Source organism: Bison bison, unplaced genomic scaffold, assembly GCF_000754665.1.
Source record: "Bison bison bison isolate TAMUID 2011002044 unplaced genomic scaffold, Bison_UMD1.0 scf7180017864205, whole genome shotgun sequence".
Taxonomy (NCBI): Eukaryota; Metazoa; Chordata; class Mammalia; order Artiodactyla; family Bovidae; genus Bison; species Bison bison.
This window is the reverse complement of record NW_011494777.1, coordinates 5,559,866-5,576,174: the sequence shown is the minus strand read 5'-3', so window position 1 is coordinate 5,576,174 and position 16,309 is coordinate 5,559,866. Positions and strand designations below refer to the sequence as shown.

The window sequence follows — 16,309 nt, the reverse complement described above, 5'->3', positions numbered from 1 at the left end:
CCGACCCCGGAGCGTGCACGCACCGAGACGCCTTGCGGGAGCGAGCGCGTCCGGTCCGGGAGCCCGCGGACTGAGAGGTGCGGCGGGTTACGAGACCGGCTCCCGCGGCGCAGGTGAGGGCGGGCGGGGGTGGCGAAAGCGTTAAAGTGTTGTGTGGGCAGCAGAGGGAGGAAGCGAGCGGCCGAGTGTCCGAGAGTCGCTGGTCCCTCGGGCTCGAGGCAGGGGAGCGGGCGCGGTGGGAGCCGGGCGGCCTGGGTGGGTGGGGGTTAGGGTTAGCGCGGTGTGGGGGAGGGGCCGTGGGCGCGGAGGTGGCCCGGAACCCGCGCCTGGGAGCTGCGGAGGGGTTTGCAGTTTGAAGCGGGCGGCTGCCGCGGCCAGATCCTGAGGTTTAACTTCTGTGTTGGGGAGGGGCCGGGAAGAAATGTTCTCCCAGGTGCAGAGGAAGGGCCCTGGGGAGAAAGGCCTTCCTGGTTGGTCAAGCGGTGCAGGACGCCGCAAGAGTTAAAAACCCTAAAAAACCCTTGGCTTCCGGGGTCCCCACCCTTTGTCAGCGGCCTGCTTTTTTGTGTTTTGAGATTCTCTAAAGAATAGTGGACAGGGAGGCCTGGCGTGCTGCGATTCATGGGGTCCCAAGGAGTCGGATACGAACTGAAATGAACGGAAAGAATAGTTGCAGGGCATAGGTTGCCACTCGGATAGATTACATTTAGCGATCCATTCAGTGTAATTGAAGAAACTGGTGAGCAGTTTGAGAAACAGGTGGTTCTCCTAAGAGTCAGGTAAAACTCTGCAGCTGTTGCCCTCTTCGGTGCCCGTTCTGGTAAGAGGGCTTTATTCTGAGCATCAGGTTGCATCTACTTTTTTCTGTTTTGTTTCTAAAAGTTTTGTTAAAGGCAGATGCCATGTGCTTTCTCACCGGTGTCAGTAGTTTAGTCATCAGAAGTGTTCAAGATGCCGTCCTTCATCGTGTACTGAAGGGTGATAGGACATAGTCCCTTGGGGACCACGCAGCTGCTTTGAACAGGAGTCTTTCCACTGTATCATTATGTAGATTTGACATCTCTTCCAGATAACTTGAAATAATTAGCGGAAAGGCGCTTGTTTTAACAGTAATATTACAGGCCTGCTCTTTATCCTTAGAGAGTTTTTCAGAATGAGAAGTCATTACATGACTGCATTAAGTTATATAAATGCATCCATCTGGAAATGATTCACTGCAGGCTTCCAGGATTGGAAATAACTGTAGAGAGGACCAGAGGACCAGGTCCTGCTCCTCTTCATCTTAGATAGGTAAGGAAATTGATAGCTGGTTAGGTAAGATGTGCTCAGAGTCGCTGAGATGAGACTAGGAGTTTGGTGTGTTTTTATTCCTTTCCATTTGGTAGGAATCAGAGTCAGAGAAGGGATTTAGCAAATGTTTGTAGAGTGGTTGAGTTCAGCCTCCCCTTGGACCAGTTTTTAATAACTATGGCCTCTGCTTTGCACCTAATTGCAGCCATCAGCCTTATGAGATGCTCTCTGAAAAAATTTTCATATGTATGTTTCTAAAGGTAGCCAACAGTGTTCACTTATTACAGGAAGGAGAAAAATAGCATTATATTTACGTGGTTATACATATCAGCTGGACCAACTGAAGTGCATTGGCCACTGACTTTTAGTGTTAAGAACATGGATTTGCAGTCATGCACACCTGAATTTCAGTCCTGTCTCTGGGATTGGGCAAGCTGCTTATCTATTCTGATCCTAGGTTTTAGTATCTGTAGTGCAGATGTAATAACCCTATCTTGCACACATATAAGAATTAAATCAGTTACATGAAAGACCCGGCACTTAATAGGCTGTCATTAAGTAACTTAGTGTTACTTTCTGAACTTCACTAGTCTCTGGATTTTCAGTCAATTCTTTTGTGAAGGAACAACAAAGAGTTGCTTAAAAAAACAATATTAAGTAAACTATATTAGTGTGAGAGATTTCAAGTGTTGGTCGCTCAGTCATGTCTGACTCTTTGTGACCCCATGGACTGTAGCCCACCAGGCTCTTCTGTCCATGGAATTCTCTAAGCAAGAGACTGGAGTAGGTAGCCATTCCCTTTTCCAGGGGATCTTCCTGACCCAGGTATCAAAACCTTGCATTGCAGGCAGATTCTTTACCATCTGAGCCACCAAGGAAGCCCCCAAAGTAGTGAAAGTGTTAGTCCCTTAGGGAAGTCTAAATGGTGGACTCTGATCTAGTTACCATTTAATCTGTAAGTCTCATTTTGCTTGTGTGTAAAATGAAGGTATAAGAAATTCTGTTGATTGGGGAGTTGCTGTAGAAGTGTTCTGAGTATTGGGGGAGACCTACTGGATAAGATGTGAAATTCTGATGAGGATGTGGTGAGAGGGAGGGAGAAGAGCTGTTTAGCAGTGGTTAGGGTTTAAGGATAAGGTAAAAGAAGAAATTAGAGATTGAATATTTTCTGGGTTGGATATTTTGTGAAGGAACATTAGTGTCAACAGATCCCTGGGATTTCTGCCTTTGTGTCTCATGGTCTGACTGCACGGATTTGTCTAGCTTAACCTGTGGAATGTAAACAATGGATTCCTTGGACCATATGCTGACGGATCCCTTGGAACTGGGCCCGTGTGGGGATGGCCAAGGCTCGCGGATCATGGAAGACTGCCTCCTGGGGGGCACCAGGGTTAGTCTGCCTGAGGACCTTCTGGAGGACGTGAGTAGTGACATCCACACCGTTGTTTCCTTCTAAGAGTTCTTCTCTACAGTCTTTTCTACACTCTGCAAGTTTTCAGGATTTTGTGCTCCCTTCTTTGTGATTTTCTACCTTGCAACCAGAGAGATGTTTTAAGTGTAAATCGGTTTAATATTCTGATTAAGGAAGAAAGTATAAGCTGCATTCTCCATGTTTAATAATGTGTTCACTCGATAATATGGCGTAAGCCATATTTTAACAAGACAATTTTCAACAGTTTGCTAGTTGTTGTTTTTTTTTTTTAATTATTTGGCCACTCAGCCTGTGGGATCTTGAGTTCCCCAAGCAGGAATTGAACCTGCACCACTGAGCAGTGGAAGCAGAGTCTTCTTAACCACTGGATCGCCAGAGCAGTCCCAAGAAGTTTTATATTTAAGGACAGAATTATGTGTATCTTTTATATTAGATGTTTACCCAGGTTGTGAATCATGATACAGAATGCATACGTTATCTGTCCATAAGGTAACCAGCTTTCTAGTCAATTAATAGTTCATTTCTTGAGATAGTATTAATAGTGTGCTTTTGGCCACTTTTCACAGTTGAGCTGTGCGATCGTCATCGGCTACCATTTATTTAGTGCTTATTATGTGCAAGGCACTAGGTCCGCTGAAACATGCCAGAGTTCAAATATACGGACAGGCATAGAGTATCATATGGTGAACATCCATGCGTTCGGTTTGGGGAGACTTTCATTTAGTCATATTTGGTTCAGATTTTTCTTTCATCATATGTTTAAAAACTGTAGATAAAGTTAAAGCCACCATTTTGCCTGTATTGCCTCCTTTCCCAAAATAACAGCTACTGAACTTGGTATATGTCTTTCCCAGCCATGTTTTCTTTGCATGCTCTTTCAAGTAAACCTCTGTATGCCGTCCAGTCAACCAGCAAGTACTTGTTTTACCTAAGTACCTGCCCTGTGCCAGGTGCTGAGATGCCAGTAGTAACGTGGTGTGCAGATGCGGGTTTGTGCGGGGACCTTAGGGAGCGGGAGCTGCTGTGCTGCCTGCCTGCTGAGACGCCTGCAGGTGGTTGACTTCTCGGTCGTCTCCTGCTTACGCCCTTCAGTGTCTCCCTTGTCTGTCCTTGTCATTTAGGGTAAAGGGACAAGTACTCACCGTGTTCCTAGGTCCCTTGCTCATGTCTTACTGTCTGCTGCTTCCCTTGCCCTCTTTCTTCTTGAGCTTCTTGATGTTGCCTGGATTTCTGTTTATTTATTTATTTACTTGGTTGAACCAGGTCTGTCTTAGGGCGGAGCAGAGTCTTAGCCGATGGACCACCAGGAAAGTCCCCTGAACTTTTTTTTTTAATTAAAAAGTGAAAGGTGTCTCACATAAGAATATATAAAGTACACACACATATACACACACACACATATATATGGAGTTTAAGCAGTAATAAACACCTGTGGAGCCCCCACTTGAATGCTAACTCTCCTCTTCTCCCTCCCTATTGCCCCTAAAGGTTGCTGCTGTCTTTTGTTTTGTAGTAATTATTCTTTTATTACTCTGGGTTTTGGTCTGTGGGTTTTTAACCCTTCTGCCTCAGCACATTTTCCTCTTATCCCTTGCCGTCTTAGACGTCACTTGGTATGAAAGGTGTTCTCTGAGACCATAAGTCTGGGAGGTGTGCTTCTCCCCTGTACTCACGGGTAAACTTCCACTCCATTGCAATAGCTTGTTTAATTGTTCTCCCTCCAGACGGTATATACACTCGTCCATCTTAGCTCACAGCACTTAGGATGGATGTTTCCTGTATGTAACTGCCGAGTGGAGAACAGACCCGGTCCTGTTGCTTCGGGTTCTCAGCAGATGCCCTCAGCTCTTCAAGTTCTCACCTCCCACGTGGGCTTTTTCTGCCCCTCGTCTTGAGCTGAACTGAGATGTTCACCATCCTATCCCCTGTTGGCAGAAGTGGTTTCTAAATGAGATTCTCTCTGCTGAGCTCATTCTCCTGAGGATTATTATTTACTGCTGGGTATAAGATTGTGATTTATATGTAATCTTTACTGGTCTCTCAAGTTTTTTTTTTTTTTGCTGTCCTGTGCCGCTTTTGGTATATTAGTTTCCCAACCAAGGGTTGAACCCGGGCCCCAGCAGTGAAAGCATGAAGTCTTAACCACTGGCCTGCCAGGGGATTCCTGACAAATCTCTCAAGATTTCAGAATTGAGTAAAGATCAGTGGAATTTTAGTTTGTTTAAAAAACATAAGAACTTGGATGGTGTTGATGGTTGCACAACATTGTAAATGTACATAATGCCACTGAACCGTATACCCTAAGATGGACAGAATGGTAGATTTCACGTTATGTGTATTTTACCACTTACGCGCAGAAAACTTAAAAACTTTGTTTTTTTTCCTCGTTTGCTTTCTTCCTGCTTTTCCTGATTCTCCCAGCCCGAGATCTTCTTTGATGTAGTCAGCCTGTCAACGTGGCAGGAAGTGCTGAGCGACTCGCAGCGTGAACATCTCCAGCAGTTTCTGCCCCTCTTTCCTGAAGACAGCATGGAGCAGCAGAATCAGCTCATCCTCGCCCTGTTCAGTGGGGAGAACTTCCGCTTTGGGAACCCTTTGCACATCGCCCAAAAGCTTTTCCGAGGTGTGTAGCCCCCCAGTCTTGTCTTTAGAGGCATGGGGGTGGAACACGCCCCGTTCTGTGCGCGCTCCTTTCTCGTTTCTCGATTTTATGTGCAGATGCTGTCCCCTTAGTCAGAGTGATTTCAGGAAGCACTTTGCTGCCTAGGCTGTTCTTTTTTTAAAAAAGAAGATTTTCACTTAATAGGAAGCATAAATCATAGTAGGTATTGCTCATTGATTTGTTATATGAACCCAGCTGTGTAGCCACCACTGAGATTAAGAAGCAAAACGTTATTAGCATCTTGAGGACACCATTTATGACTAGTCTTCAAAACTCACTAAAGACAGTTTACCGTTTGGTTTATCACACATGTGTATGTGTGTGTGATGCCCATACACTTTTTTTCTGCAGAAAAGTTGACATTTTCCCACCAGGCACTTCAGCATATAGTGTATCTCTTAGCAAAGACGTCCTTCCACATAATCACAGTGTTAATACCACACCCAAGAAACTTCACAGTGAACAGGAAATAGCATAGTAGCCCTTGTTCAGATTTTCCCAGTGGTTCAGTGTCCTTCATGGTCAGCTTTTAAGCCAGGTTGCGCTCATGGTTTGTGTGTGGTGTGTGGATTTCCTGTCTCTCAGCTCCCTGAATCTAGGACCTTTTTTCCCTTGTCTTTCAAAATACATTTGTGACAAGCCCAGGACACTTGAATTGTAAAATGTCTTGCTTTCTGGGGAGTTACCATGTTGTTTCCTCACGATATAAATTTGGGTTAAACATTTTGCCAAGAAAGGAAATGGGAAATTTTCATCCCCCAACCCCACCCCCACAGAGGGCATGTGAGGTCAGTCTTGCTTTTGATCACTTGGTTCTGTGGTGTCTGCCGGGCCTACTGATTGTAAGGGCACCTTTTTTCATTTAATTAATATGCAGTCTATAGGGTTGTACTTACGGACCATGTGATAACCTTATTTTCAAAAAGCCTTTGTTTTCCCCAGTGGTTTTAGCACCCACCAATCCTTTCCTGAATCCATAATTACACTGGGGATTCCAGAATGGGTTTGGGGTTACTCTGAAGTCCCTGTTTGCTTTGCTCCCTGTCCCATGGAGAGGAACAGAAGGTGCTTCTCCCCTTCCTGCTTTCTGGGGTGACTTTGCTTTGGCAGGAGCCCCTGAAAAACACCACCTCTTGAGTTTTGTTAAATTGGACAGTTTGACAGCTGCAGAAATATTGGAGAGAAAAAGCTTATCATTTCCTGTCTCATTATCTTAGGGGTTCAAATGAGTGTTCCCTTCTTCAGTGGGTTATTAAGGAGGATTTCCCGCTCTGGTTGGACAGGGTTTATGTGGCTGAAGCCAGGGTCTCAGGTGGGAGTTAGGCTGGTAGGCCTGGTTGGTGGTTGAGGCCATGTCAGGGACTGTCTGTGACGTTGGCACATTTCGTTCCAAATCAGTGTGATGGTTCTGGTGAGGATGCAGACAAGGAATGTCAAGGTAGGAGTTGTGTGGTTCTCACTGTCCTGCCTTGTGTTTCAGGTCCAGTGTTGCTGAGGATGGCCGCGTCACCATGGTGATTGTGGTTGTGTGTCTTGAACGAGTTGGCATTGCTGCCAGTTCTCTGACCTTTGGTTTTGTTTTCCCGGTAATGTTTTAAATAGAATCCTTTTTCTTCTTAAGCCCAGATGCTTGTCAGGCTCCCTGATCTTCTGTTTCCGAGGAAAGCCTCATCTGTCAGGGACTCAGCTTCCCACTTGTAGCCACACCCCAGCTCACTGTGGTCGTTGCCCCCTCACCTGCTTGTCTCAGAGGAAGGACCTTTCTTCGTTTAAGGCTGACCCCCATCCTTGCTCTCTTCGTGTTTTGCGTCCTCCAGGACCTCATTTCTTAGCAGTTGTTCCACCGTGTGTATTTGCTGTACCTGTTCTTTTTCAGTCTGTAGATGGGATCAGGGATCTCACACTAAAAAAGTCCTTAACCGTCTGTCCCCTTCATCATCGTCTGTCATTTTCCCTTTTCTCCAAACTTCTGGAAAGACGTCATAGCTTGCAGTCCTTGGGGGCTGTCCCCTGTACCTGTCACACCTTTCTAAATTTTAAACTGCAAACCTACAGAAAAGTGACAAGAATCTGTAATTGACACCCACATACTCCTCACCAGGTTCACCAACTATTAACATTTTGCCCCATTTATTTTCTTGCGCTTATTACCACTATTTTTAGTTTCCCTGAACCACTTGAAAAATCCTAATTTTTCAGCATTCATCTCCGAAAAGCAAGAACATTCTCTTAGATAACCAGAAATGATCAAGTTCAGAAATACATAAAATACTGTATTGAATTTAAATTCTGAATGTCAGTATGAATTTTAATGCTATTATGCTACTGTGTGGCCCATATTCCTATTTTGCTACTTATTCCAGTGCTCATTTTTTCCTCTGGTCCATATTTCTTTTCAGTGAAAATGCAATTTGCAGACCAGCAGATGATTTTCAGTTCTCTTCTTAACCCATCCGTAATGTCTGATGTCTTGACCGTCATGTCTGATGTCTGAAGTGAGACTTTTGCCTCCCCACTTAGTACTCGTGGCCCTCCAGTTCCTGACTTCCTCCTGAACCTTACACACCCTTCCAGCATACCCCTCTCTGCTGAATCCTCATTGACTCACTGTTCCTGCCTCTGCTCCTGCCATTAAGCCCACTCTCCCTCCTTACTTGTCTGCTCCCATCTACTAGCTCTTCTTTGGGAGCTTTTATTGGGGCTACTTCAGACACCATCTCCACACAGCCACCAGCGTGAGGATCTCAGAGTTTCAGTTTTCAGAATATTTGCCAATTGCCTTCACTTGGAATAAAATCCACCGCCTACCAGGCTCTTTTGCCCTCTTAGCAACCTCACCCAGGGCTGTAGTTGCCTTTTCCACTGTTCTACGGCTCAGTGCAGTCAATAGAAATACTACATGAGCCACATGTTCAGGTAAAAAAATTCCAGTGACCACATTAGGCATACTAAAAACAGTTGATTTTAATGATGTGTTTTCTTTAGTTTGAGGTACTCAGAATTCTCTTTTAATAGAGCATTTGTCTGTTGTGGTTATCAAAAGTGGGGGAAGCTAAAGACTGACAGAAGGTCACATCAGAGAAGTAGAGAGGTAAAGGAGTAGAACTTTCGTCCAATTCCTGTATGTCAGCGTCAGTAGCATTCAACTCTTGCCTCTTTTCTTAAAAGTCAAATTCCCTGTTTCTCTACAGTAGGCAGCATTCAGCGTGGTGGCTGAGAGCTTGAGCTCTGGAGCTGGATGGCCTGTTTTCAGACTCAGTTTCCCCTTTTAGCTGTGTGACCTTGGACAAGTTATATAATTTCTCCACGCCTCAGGCTCTTCTGTAATTTGAGAATGTAGTGGTATCTTCTTTATGCAGGGAAGGGGGGTTGTGAAGATGAGGTGAGTTAATATATGCACGGCCCTTACATGATGACAATTATGTGCCAGGTGCTGTTCTAAGTGTTTGCTGTTATTGATTACATTGAAATGTCATTAAAGGCGGTTCGAATAAAAACAGACATCCTGATGCCGTGTTTTAGCTTTCTGAGATTAGATGTTCCATCTGTCTACTTAAGTTCACATTGTAGCACCCTGCTCAAATCTAATATTCCAAAACGACTTCTCTCACCACGGCTCCCGCAGTGGCACCAGTTGCCCGTGTCGAGTGATCTGGGTACCACGCTCCTCTTCCTGCCCCAGCGTCCAGGCTGTCAGCAGGTCTAACCTTTGTCCCTTGAACTACATCTCAAGGCTTTACTGCCGGTCACTTAACCACTACTTAACTTATCAGCTGACATACGGCTTTCTTCAAGGTTCTGGAGGTGCAGTCATGTTCTTAATTCTAATAGGGGAAAACAAGATGATAGATAAGCAAGTGTGTCTTGGTGTTACGCACTGCAGAGACTGAGGAAGGGTCGTGGGCCTGGGAGTGACACGAAGGAGCTATCTCGGGTGGTGGTTGGGTAGGGCTTCTCTGATGAGGTGCGTTTGGACAGAGGCTGCGTGAAGATCTGAGGAGCAAGCTGTGAAGACACTGGGTCTTAACAGGAAACACTGCGGGTGGAGGGGACTCTAAGGAGAAAGTACGGTGTGCTTGGGAAATAGCGTGGAGGCCAGTGGGGCTGGGGTGGAGGGAGCAGAAGGGAGGCTGGTGGAAGAAGAGGCCGCCATGCATGGGGCCCACACAGCAGGGTCTACAGGCCTCCTGGGGCCCTGGCTCTGCCCTGGCTGTGGGGAGATGAGGTGGGATCAGGCCACTGTCGGCCCTCACCTGGACCACTGCAGTGGTGACCGTCTTTCTCTTTTGCTCTTGGTTGTGTTATTCTCCTGCTTCAAATCCATAGAGTTCCCCAAACTACACAGAAGGTTCTCATTATTTATCTGTCTTGTACGTAGTAGTATGTATACATCAATCCCGATCTTGAAATTTTGTAAACATAAGAAAAGTTGAGCAACAATATGTCCAGTGCACACCCATGAAACTGGCCAACGTTCATTAGCTGACGTTTCCCACGGTTGCTCTGATCAGGCCTCATTTTATGTCGCCGCCTCTAGGGCGACTCTTCTTGCTCTTGACGGTTGTTCCAGGCTGGTTCCTGCACAGCCTCAGGGAGTCGAGTCCCTGCGTGTGTGCTTCCTGTGTCTTCCCACCGCCCTCCCCCCGCCCCCCGTCCGCAGGCTCACCTCCCCCAACACCGTCCCCTGGTCAGTGCAGAGCTGTCCCCTCCCCAGCCCCCGTGGATGGTGGCTGATGTGGCGGTGCCTGTTCCTGCAGATGGACACTTCAACCCCGAGGTGGTCAAGTACCGGCAGCTGTGCTTCCGGTCGCAGTACAAGCGCTACCTTAGCTCCCAGCAGCAGTACTTCCACCGGCTGCTGAAGCAGATCCTGGCCTCACGCAGCGTAAGTGACCCCCCTCCCGGGAGCGGCGCGGACACGCACCTGGTGACCTGAAGGGGCGGGCGGGGCAGCAAGGAAAGGCCACAAGGAAGGAAACTGCCCGTCTACGCCCAGCACGGCCAAGTGCACCCTTCCTTTTTAAGGTGCATTTTCAGACATGTCCTCATTTCAGAGATGTTAGGACAGAGGGAAGAAAGGAGACGTCTTAGATTCGATGAAATGTCGTAGCTTCCTACCCAGAGAGGTGGCTTTCAGGTCCATGGTGGGTCGTGCAGGAGAACCAGGTTGCCCTCAGTTTCACGTCTGGCTGCCTGAGGGGAGTCAGGTTTAGTGGCCCCAGGTCTGGACCAGCCTCGGGAGGCCTCGGGGTCAGGTAGTTGTGGCCCTCAGAGGACCTGTAAGTTTCGGTGTGGAAATACTTAGGTATAAGTATAGTACTCTGGTATAAGTACTCATTCTCAGTGGAGTAGCTCTCCAATCAGGGATTTTCCACCATAATCGATACAAGCCCCTTTTATTTGAACGTACTCATCCACGTTCTTTATGATCGGAGGGAGGGAATTGAGCTCGTTGAAGAAGAGAAGGAAGCATGGACCTGGGGGACCAGCCAGGGTAAGCTTCCCAGGACCCCGTCCTGTCTGTCCTGTCTGCAGGACCTGCTGGAGATGGCCCGGCGGAGCGGCCCCGCCTTCCCGTCCCGGCAGAAGCGGCCCTGGCCATCGCGGGCGCCCGAGGAGCGGGAGTGGCGCACCCAGCAGCGCTACCTGAAGGTCCTGCGGGAGGTGAAGGAGGAGTGTGGGGACACGGCGCTGTCCTCCGACGAGGAGGGTGTGTGTTTTCGGGCCCCCGGGGCTTGCGTCCTTCTCCACCGCCGCTGCTTGTCTGCCTGGAGCCAGTGGGTGCCATTTCCCCACCCCTGCGATGAGGAAGCCTTGCCTGTGCCCTGTGGTCTGTCTGGGCCAGTGGTGGAGCTCGGAGCCCCTGGTCCTCGGGCCCTGAGACACTTCCGCTGGGTGGCTGTGACTGCAGATCACTTCGCTCTTGGTGCTTGGGTGCCCGCGGGCCTACCGCAGGCTCTCTAGTTCTGCCGGCTGCTCGAGAGGACTGCTTCCCCACAGGAGGGGCGTAGTGACCTGGCCTCCACAGTGACCCACCACTGTGGATGTCTGTCCTCCTGGAAAAGCTGCTTACATGACCTCAGAGCTACAGTCCAGCTGGGAGGGGTGCAGAGGGAGTGCTGGAACCTGGCTTCCCGATTGTTGGCTTAGCCATCTTGAACCCAAATGACCACTTGCCCAGTCTCCCCTGCCGGGGTCCAAGACCATGTTGGATTTACAAGGAAACTTTTCTTTTGAAGATCTCAGCTCATGGCTCCCAAGCTCCCCAGCACGCTCCCCAAGCCCTGCTGTGCCCCTGAGGGTGGTGCCCACGCTCTCCACCACAGACATGAAAACCGCAGGTGAGTGCTGGTCTGGTGCCAGGGCATGGCGGGGTGTTGAGGGGGTGTGGTGAGGGGAGCAGCACTGGCTTCTTCTGCCAGAAAAAGAGCAGTGTTCCTTAGACCTAGGAGGTTTGGAGAAGTTTTTGTTTGGCTCTACTTTTTTACAAATAGGCCAGCTTGCATTCTTTACTTGAAAATTTCCCTTAGGAGTTGATCAGCTGGCATTTTGGCCTAAAGAAAGCAGAATCTTAAAATAACAATACTAAGGGACAGTTTAATAATAGAACAAGAGAGGTAACCAGAAGCATAACAGTTTCTTGGCATATCCATGGAATTAAAGAATATTCTTTTTTTTTTGAGAATTTTCTTAATTGAATAAGAATTAAAGAAGACTGTGAAGAAATTCAGGAGCAGCTGAGTACGGAGATTATTGTTACTGACCAGGTTACAGAAGAGCTGCAGAGTTGAGTCAGTGACTGTTCCATGTTTTAAGACTATGGTACTTGTAGCACATGAGTCAGAAGGGAAACCCAGAAGTGTCTTACTTATGAATACTAAAGTGGCCAGGAAAATGTGAGTCTGAGCCCTGTGGAAATAAGGACTATCCATGTGGTTCAATTCCTTTTCTCCCAGATAAAATAGAGCTGGGGGACAGTGACCTGAAGATAATGTTGAAGAAGCACCACGAGAAGCGGAAATACCAACCAGTAAGATTGGAGGGGGTAGTGGGTAGGTTGTCAGTCTTATCTCCGAGCGGGTGTCCTGAGGACCGTACAGGGAGTCACTACGTCCTCAGTCCCCTTTCCTTGTACTTGTTAGTGGGCAGGAGCAGCATGGAGGCCCAGGAACACCAAAGACGTGAGGAGAAGACAAACACTTTGGCTTCATAAGACATGCTCACTGTGATGTCTCATCTAGTCTTTAGGGCAGTACTGTTGCGTGAATCATTATGTCCAGTTAGCAGGTCTCAGAGAGGCCAGGGAGCTTGTCTTCTGCCTGATGGCTAGCAAGCAGCAGAGCCTGAACTCCTCCCACATTTTGTGTTTCTGTTCCTCCACACCACCAGATCAAGGTAACGCCAAGCCAGAAAGTGTAGTGGAGGAAGGAAAGGCAGTTCTTCTAAGGTGGAGGGGTGAGATGGGCAAAGTCTCCATGGGAATTAAATCCAGGTTCTGTCTCGTCTTTTCCACTCACAGTGATGTTGGGTGAATCCCTTCATTTCTCTGAGCCACGTTGTCAGTCTTGGTAAAACATAGCACCACTTAACAGTATTACTTGAAGAACATATAAAGAATGCACAGGAGCTTTATGAACTGTAAATGCCACACGTGAAAGGTTCTTCTCTGCCCTGTTAGAAAGAGCAGTAGTTTTTCTCTATGTACTTTTTAAACTCAACACAGTTTCCTCAAGCACACATTCCATCTAATTGCGTCTGTTAGGTACACGGGCAAAATCACCAACAGTGTGTAGCTCCTCTCTGGAGCCTTGATAACACGTCTCTGAATATCACGTCTAGGATCATCCAGACCTGTTGACAGGGGACTTGACTCTGAATGACATCATGACTCGAGTGAATGCCGGCAGGAAGGGCTCACTAGCAGGTAAGAACATCCTGCAGAGGTGGCCATCGTCCAACTGGTGTCTGCTTATACAGGCCTCTGCATAACGCAGAAGGAAATGTAGCCACAGCCTCTTCCTTACTGATGATCTTTGTTTCGTTATCACCTCTTATGGATTTGTAGGGGAGAATGGTTATTAAATCTGACCAGCAGATCATTGGCTTTTTAAAGCACTCATTGGGTTTGGTTTTAAAAACAAAACTATGTCTTTATTACTGAGGCTTTTCTTTGATTTGCTAGTGGGCCTTGGGAAAATAATAAGCAGATAAGCTCCCTCATTTCCTGATGTAGAAGTTGCAGTTTTATGACTTATGTTGTTTTTTTCCCCCAGCTCTATATGACTTGGCTGTCCTTAAAAAAAAGGTTAAAGAAAAAGAGGAAAGGAAGAAGAAGAAAATAAAATTGATCAAGTCAGAGGTAGAGGACCTGGCTGAACCCCTGAGCGGTCCTGAAGGGCTCCCACCCCTCTCACAGGCTCCATCCCCACTGGCCATACCTGCCATCAAGGAAGAGTAAGTGAGCAGAGGGGTTCATGGCTCAGGGCCACCCCTGTGTTGGTGCCTCCTCGGAACCCTGAGTCCCAGGGTCCTGGGGAAAGTGCGTGGTGTGGTCCTTCACTGAACTGTTCTGTGACTGCTAGGAGGCTTGGAGGGCCTACAGCAACTGAGAGTTGTGGGTTTTTTGTTTCTTTTTGGTGGTCCTTATCTTTTTCTTCCCTTACTAGGCCTCTCGAAGACCTCAAGCCTTGCCTTGGAATCAATGAAATATCTTCCAGCTTCTTCTCTCTTCTGCTGGAGATCCTACTGCTGGAGGGACAGGCTAGTCTTCCTTTGGTAAGAGTTTAGGAAAAGCCAAGGGCACTGCGGTTTCAGGTGGTAGAAATCTTCAGTAGACTGTGGCTTGAGAACTCTGGGCTCTCCCCAGAGATCTGCAGCCAACTTGCTTTGTGAATTGGGCTCACTGGACAGACCCCGCTGGCTCGTTCTGGCACAGTCATAGAATTGCCATTGTGTTGAAACAGAATGGAAATCTAACCAGGTCCTGCCTTTACTTTTTACCTCAGCTAGAAGAGCGGGTTTTGGACTGGCAGTCCTCTCCAGCCAGCTCCCTCAATAGCTGGTTCTCTGCGGCCCCCAACTGGGCAGAGTTGGTATTACCAGCCCTGCAGTATCTTGCTGGAGAAAGCCGTGGTAAGGTGCTTTTTTCTGTAGGGTCAGTATCTCCCTCCCTCCCACCCACCCGCCTTTGTCCGATTCTCCTATTAGAATGCAGCCTCACTGCTTACATCCATCATGACCCTGCCTGATGCCATGTGGCAGTGGGCTGTGCTGCCCTGATATGCTGTTGACATATAGAAGTGACCTCCCAGCCCAGGGGAGTCAGTGGTTCTGGGTTCAGCACTCTCTGGCCTGTGTGGCTTGCTTATGGGCATCCATTTCTTGTAGCTGTGCCGTCCAGCTTCTCTCCGTTTGTTGAATTCAAGGAGAAAACCCAGCATTGGAAACTGCTTGGTGAGTACTGCATACCACTGACCTGTCACAGAGGTGCTCTTTCTCTCTTTTTCTCCCCTAAGTTTCTGGTGCCTTCCGGGCAGTGCAGGCCATGAGAATGTTGAGAAGGCCCTGTTAGGCCTTGTTTTGCTCAGTAAGAGGATCCTTCCAGGCCCTTAGGAGCTCTCACGGTCTTAAGTTCATGAACCCCATTGGGTTTTGGCTAAGCTGAAATTGCCCTCTGTCCCCATGCACCCCGGGGCTGCTGAATCGAAATCTGTGGGGGCTCTTCCATTAGCACCTGTGTTTGTATCATTCATATCTGTGCCCTTAGTGTAACTTACAGTAACATGATTGTTTTTCTTTCCTAAAATGGGCTTTGTTGTTGAGGGTAATGTGTCAGGCAGCCCCAAGTAAGCTGTTTCTACAGGAAAGACTTCTTTTGTTATAGATTTGTAAAGTCCCACCTACTGTGTAAGTTGTAGTAGTGTGTACTTGAAATAACTTGGTGATGAGAGGAAGATTCATGCTGATTTCCTGTGGAAATACTCAAACCTCTCTCCACTCTGTCTAGTGGTCTGTAAGAGAAACACGGAGAGAAGCTTGTGAAGTAGTAGGTTCATTCCTTCCTTACAACGGTGATTCACTTTTTAGGTGTCAGGCAGTGTTAGGTGTTGGGGGTGTAATGGTTTGTGACGTAAACAGCGTGTTCCCCTCTTGGTGGAGCTTAAGACTTGTTTGGGGAACAGGTACTCAAATAGCAAACGTGCACATTCTGTAAGGGAAAGTGCTGGTAGGGGTAGGTATTTGTAATGACGCATTGGTGTGGTGTGAATGCAGAGTTCGAGACAGCTGTCCTGGGGAAGGTCAATTGAGCAGAGTTCTTCACGATAGTTAGGGACCAGCCCAGCAGTGGGAGGGGAGAAGGCTCCCATGGAGGGAGTGGTGTGGGTCAGTGGGGTGGGGAAGCTTCCTTTTAGGATCACACCAGCCTGCAAAGAGATGATGATAATCTGGACTAGGGTAGGGAGAATGGATGCGCTTGAGAGTTTTAGGTAAAAGCTAGAGAGGTTGTTACGGGCTGTGACGTGAGTGAAGGCAGAGGCTGTCAAGTGTCACTGGTGCTGGACTCGTAACTGGTGAATGGGGCCCGCCATGGGCAACTGGGGAGGATGTCAGGCTTGGTGAGGTAAGGAGCATGCGCGTGGTTATGGACGTGCTGCGGCTTGAGCTTCCTTTGAGGTGTTGAATGGATGGTGGGTTTAGAGTCCAGACCAGAGAGTCAGGGTAGAGAGCTGTGGGCATGTGTGCAGTAAGAGAAGCCAGAGGCATGGGCCCAGTGAGGAGGCCAGAGGGCCTGGGATGAAGCCTTGAGAGACTCCAGGGTGGGAGAGGCAGAGGGGACTCTGGAGGCAGTGACCACAGAGTTGGGAGGAAGCCATGAGGTCTCAGTCAGGAGATGGGGAGTGTTCATTAGCCTCCATGGTTCCTGC

At 47.9% G+C, this 16,309-nt stretch overlaps 1 protein-coding gene across 1 annotated transcript in view; it reads left to right on the top strand.

The window, feature by feature from the left end:
* The first annotated feature begins 12 nt into the window (after positions 1 to 12).
* Positions 13 to 16,309, top strand: part of NFRKB (nuclear factor related to kappaB binding protein) — a 30,608-nt gene continuing 14,311 nt past the window's right edge. Inside the window, 12 exon segments of the mRNA XM_010844701.1 lie at positions 13 to 113; positions 2,554 to 2,710; positions 5,144 to 5,345; positions 10,142 to 10,269; positions 10,920 to 11,094; positions 11,624 to 11,725; positions 12,341 to 12,414; positions 13,224 to 13,308; positions 13,658 to 13,838; positions 14,051 to 14,159; positions 14,390 to 14,516; positions 14,772 to 14,837. Of these exon segments, the coding sequence (XP_010843003.1) occupies positions 2,576 to 2,710; positions 5,144 to 5,345; positions 10,142 to 10,269; positions 10,920 to 11,094; positions 11,624 to 11,725; positions 12,341 to 12,414; positions 13,224 to 13,308; positions 13,658 to 13,838; positions 14,051 to 14,159; positions 14,390 to 14,516; positions 14,772 to 14,837 (1,384 nt within the window). The 5' untranslated portion in view covers positions 13 to 113; positions 2,554 to 2,575.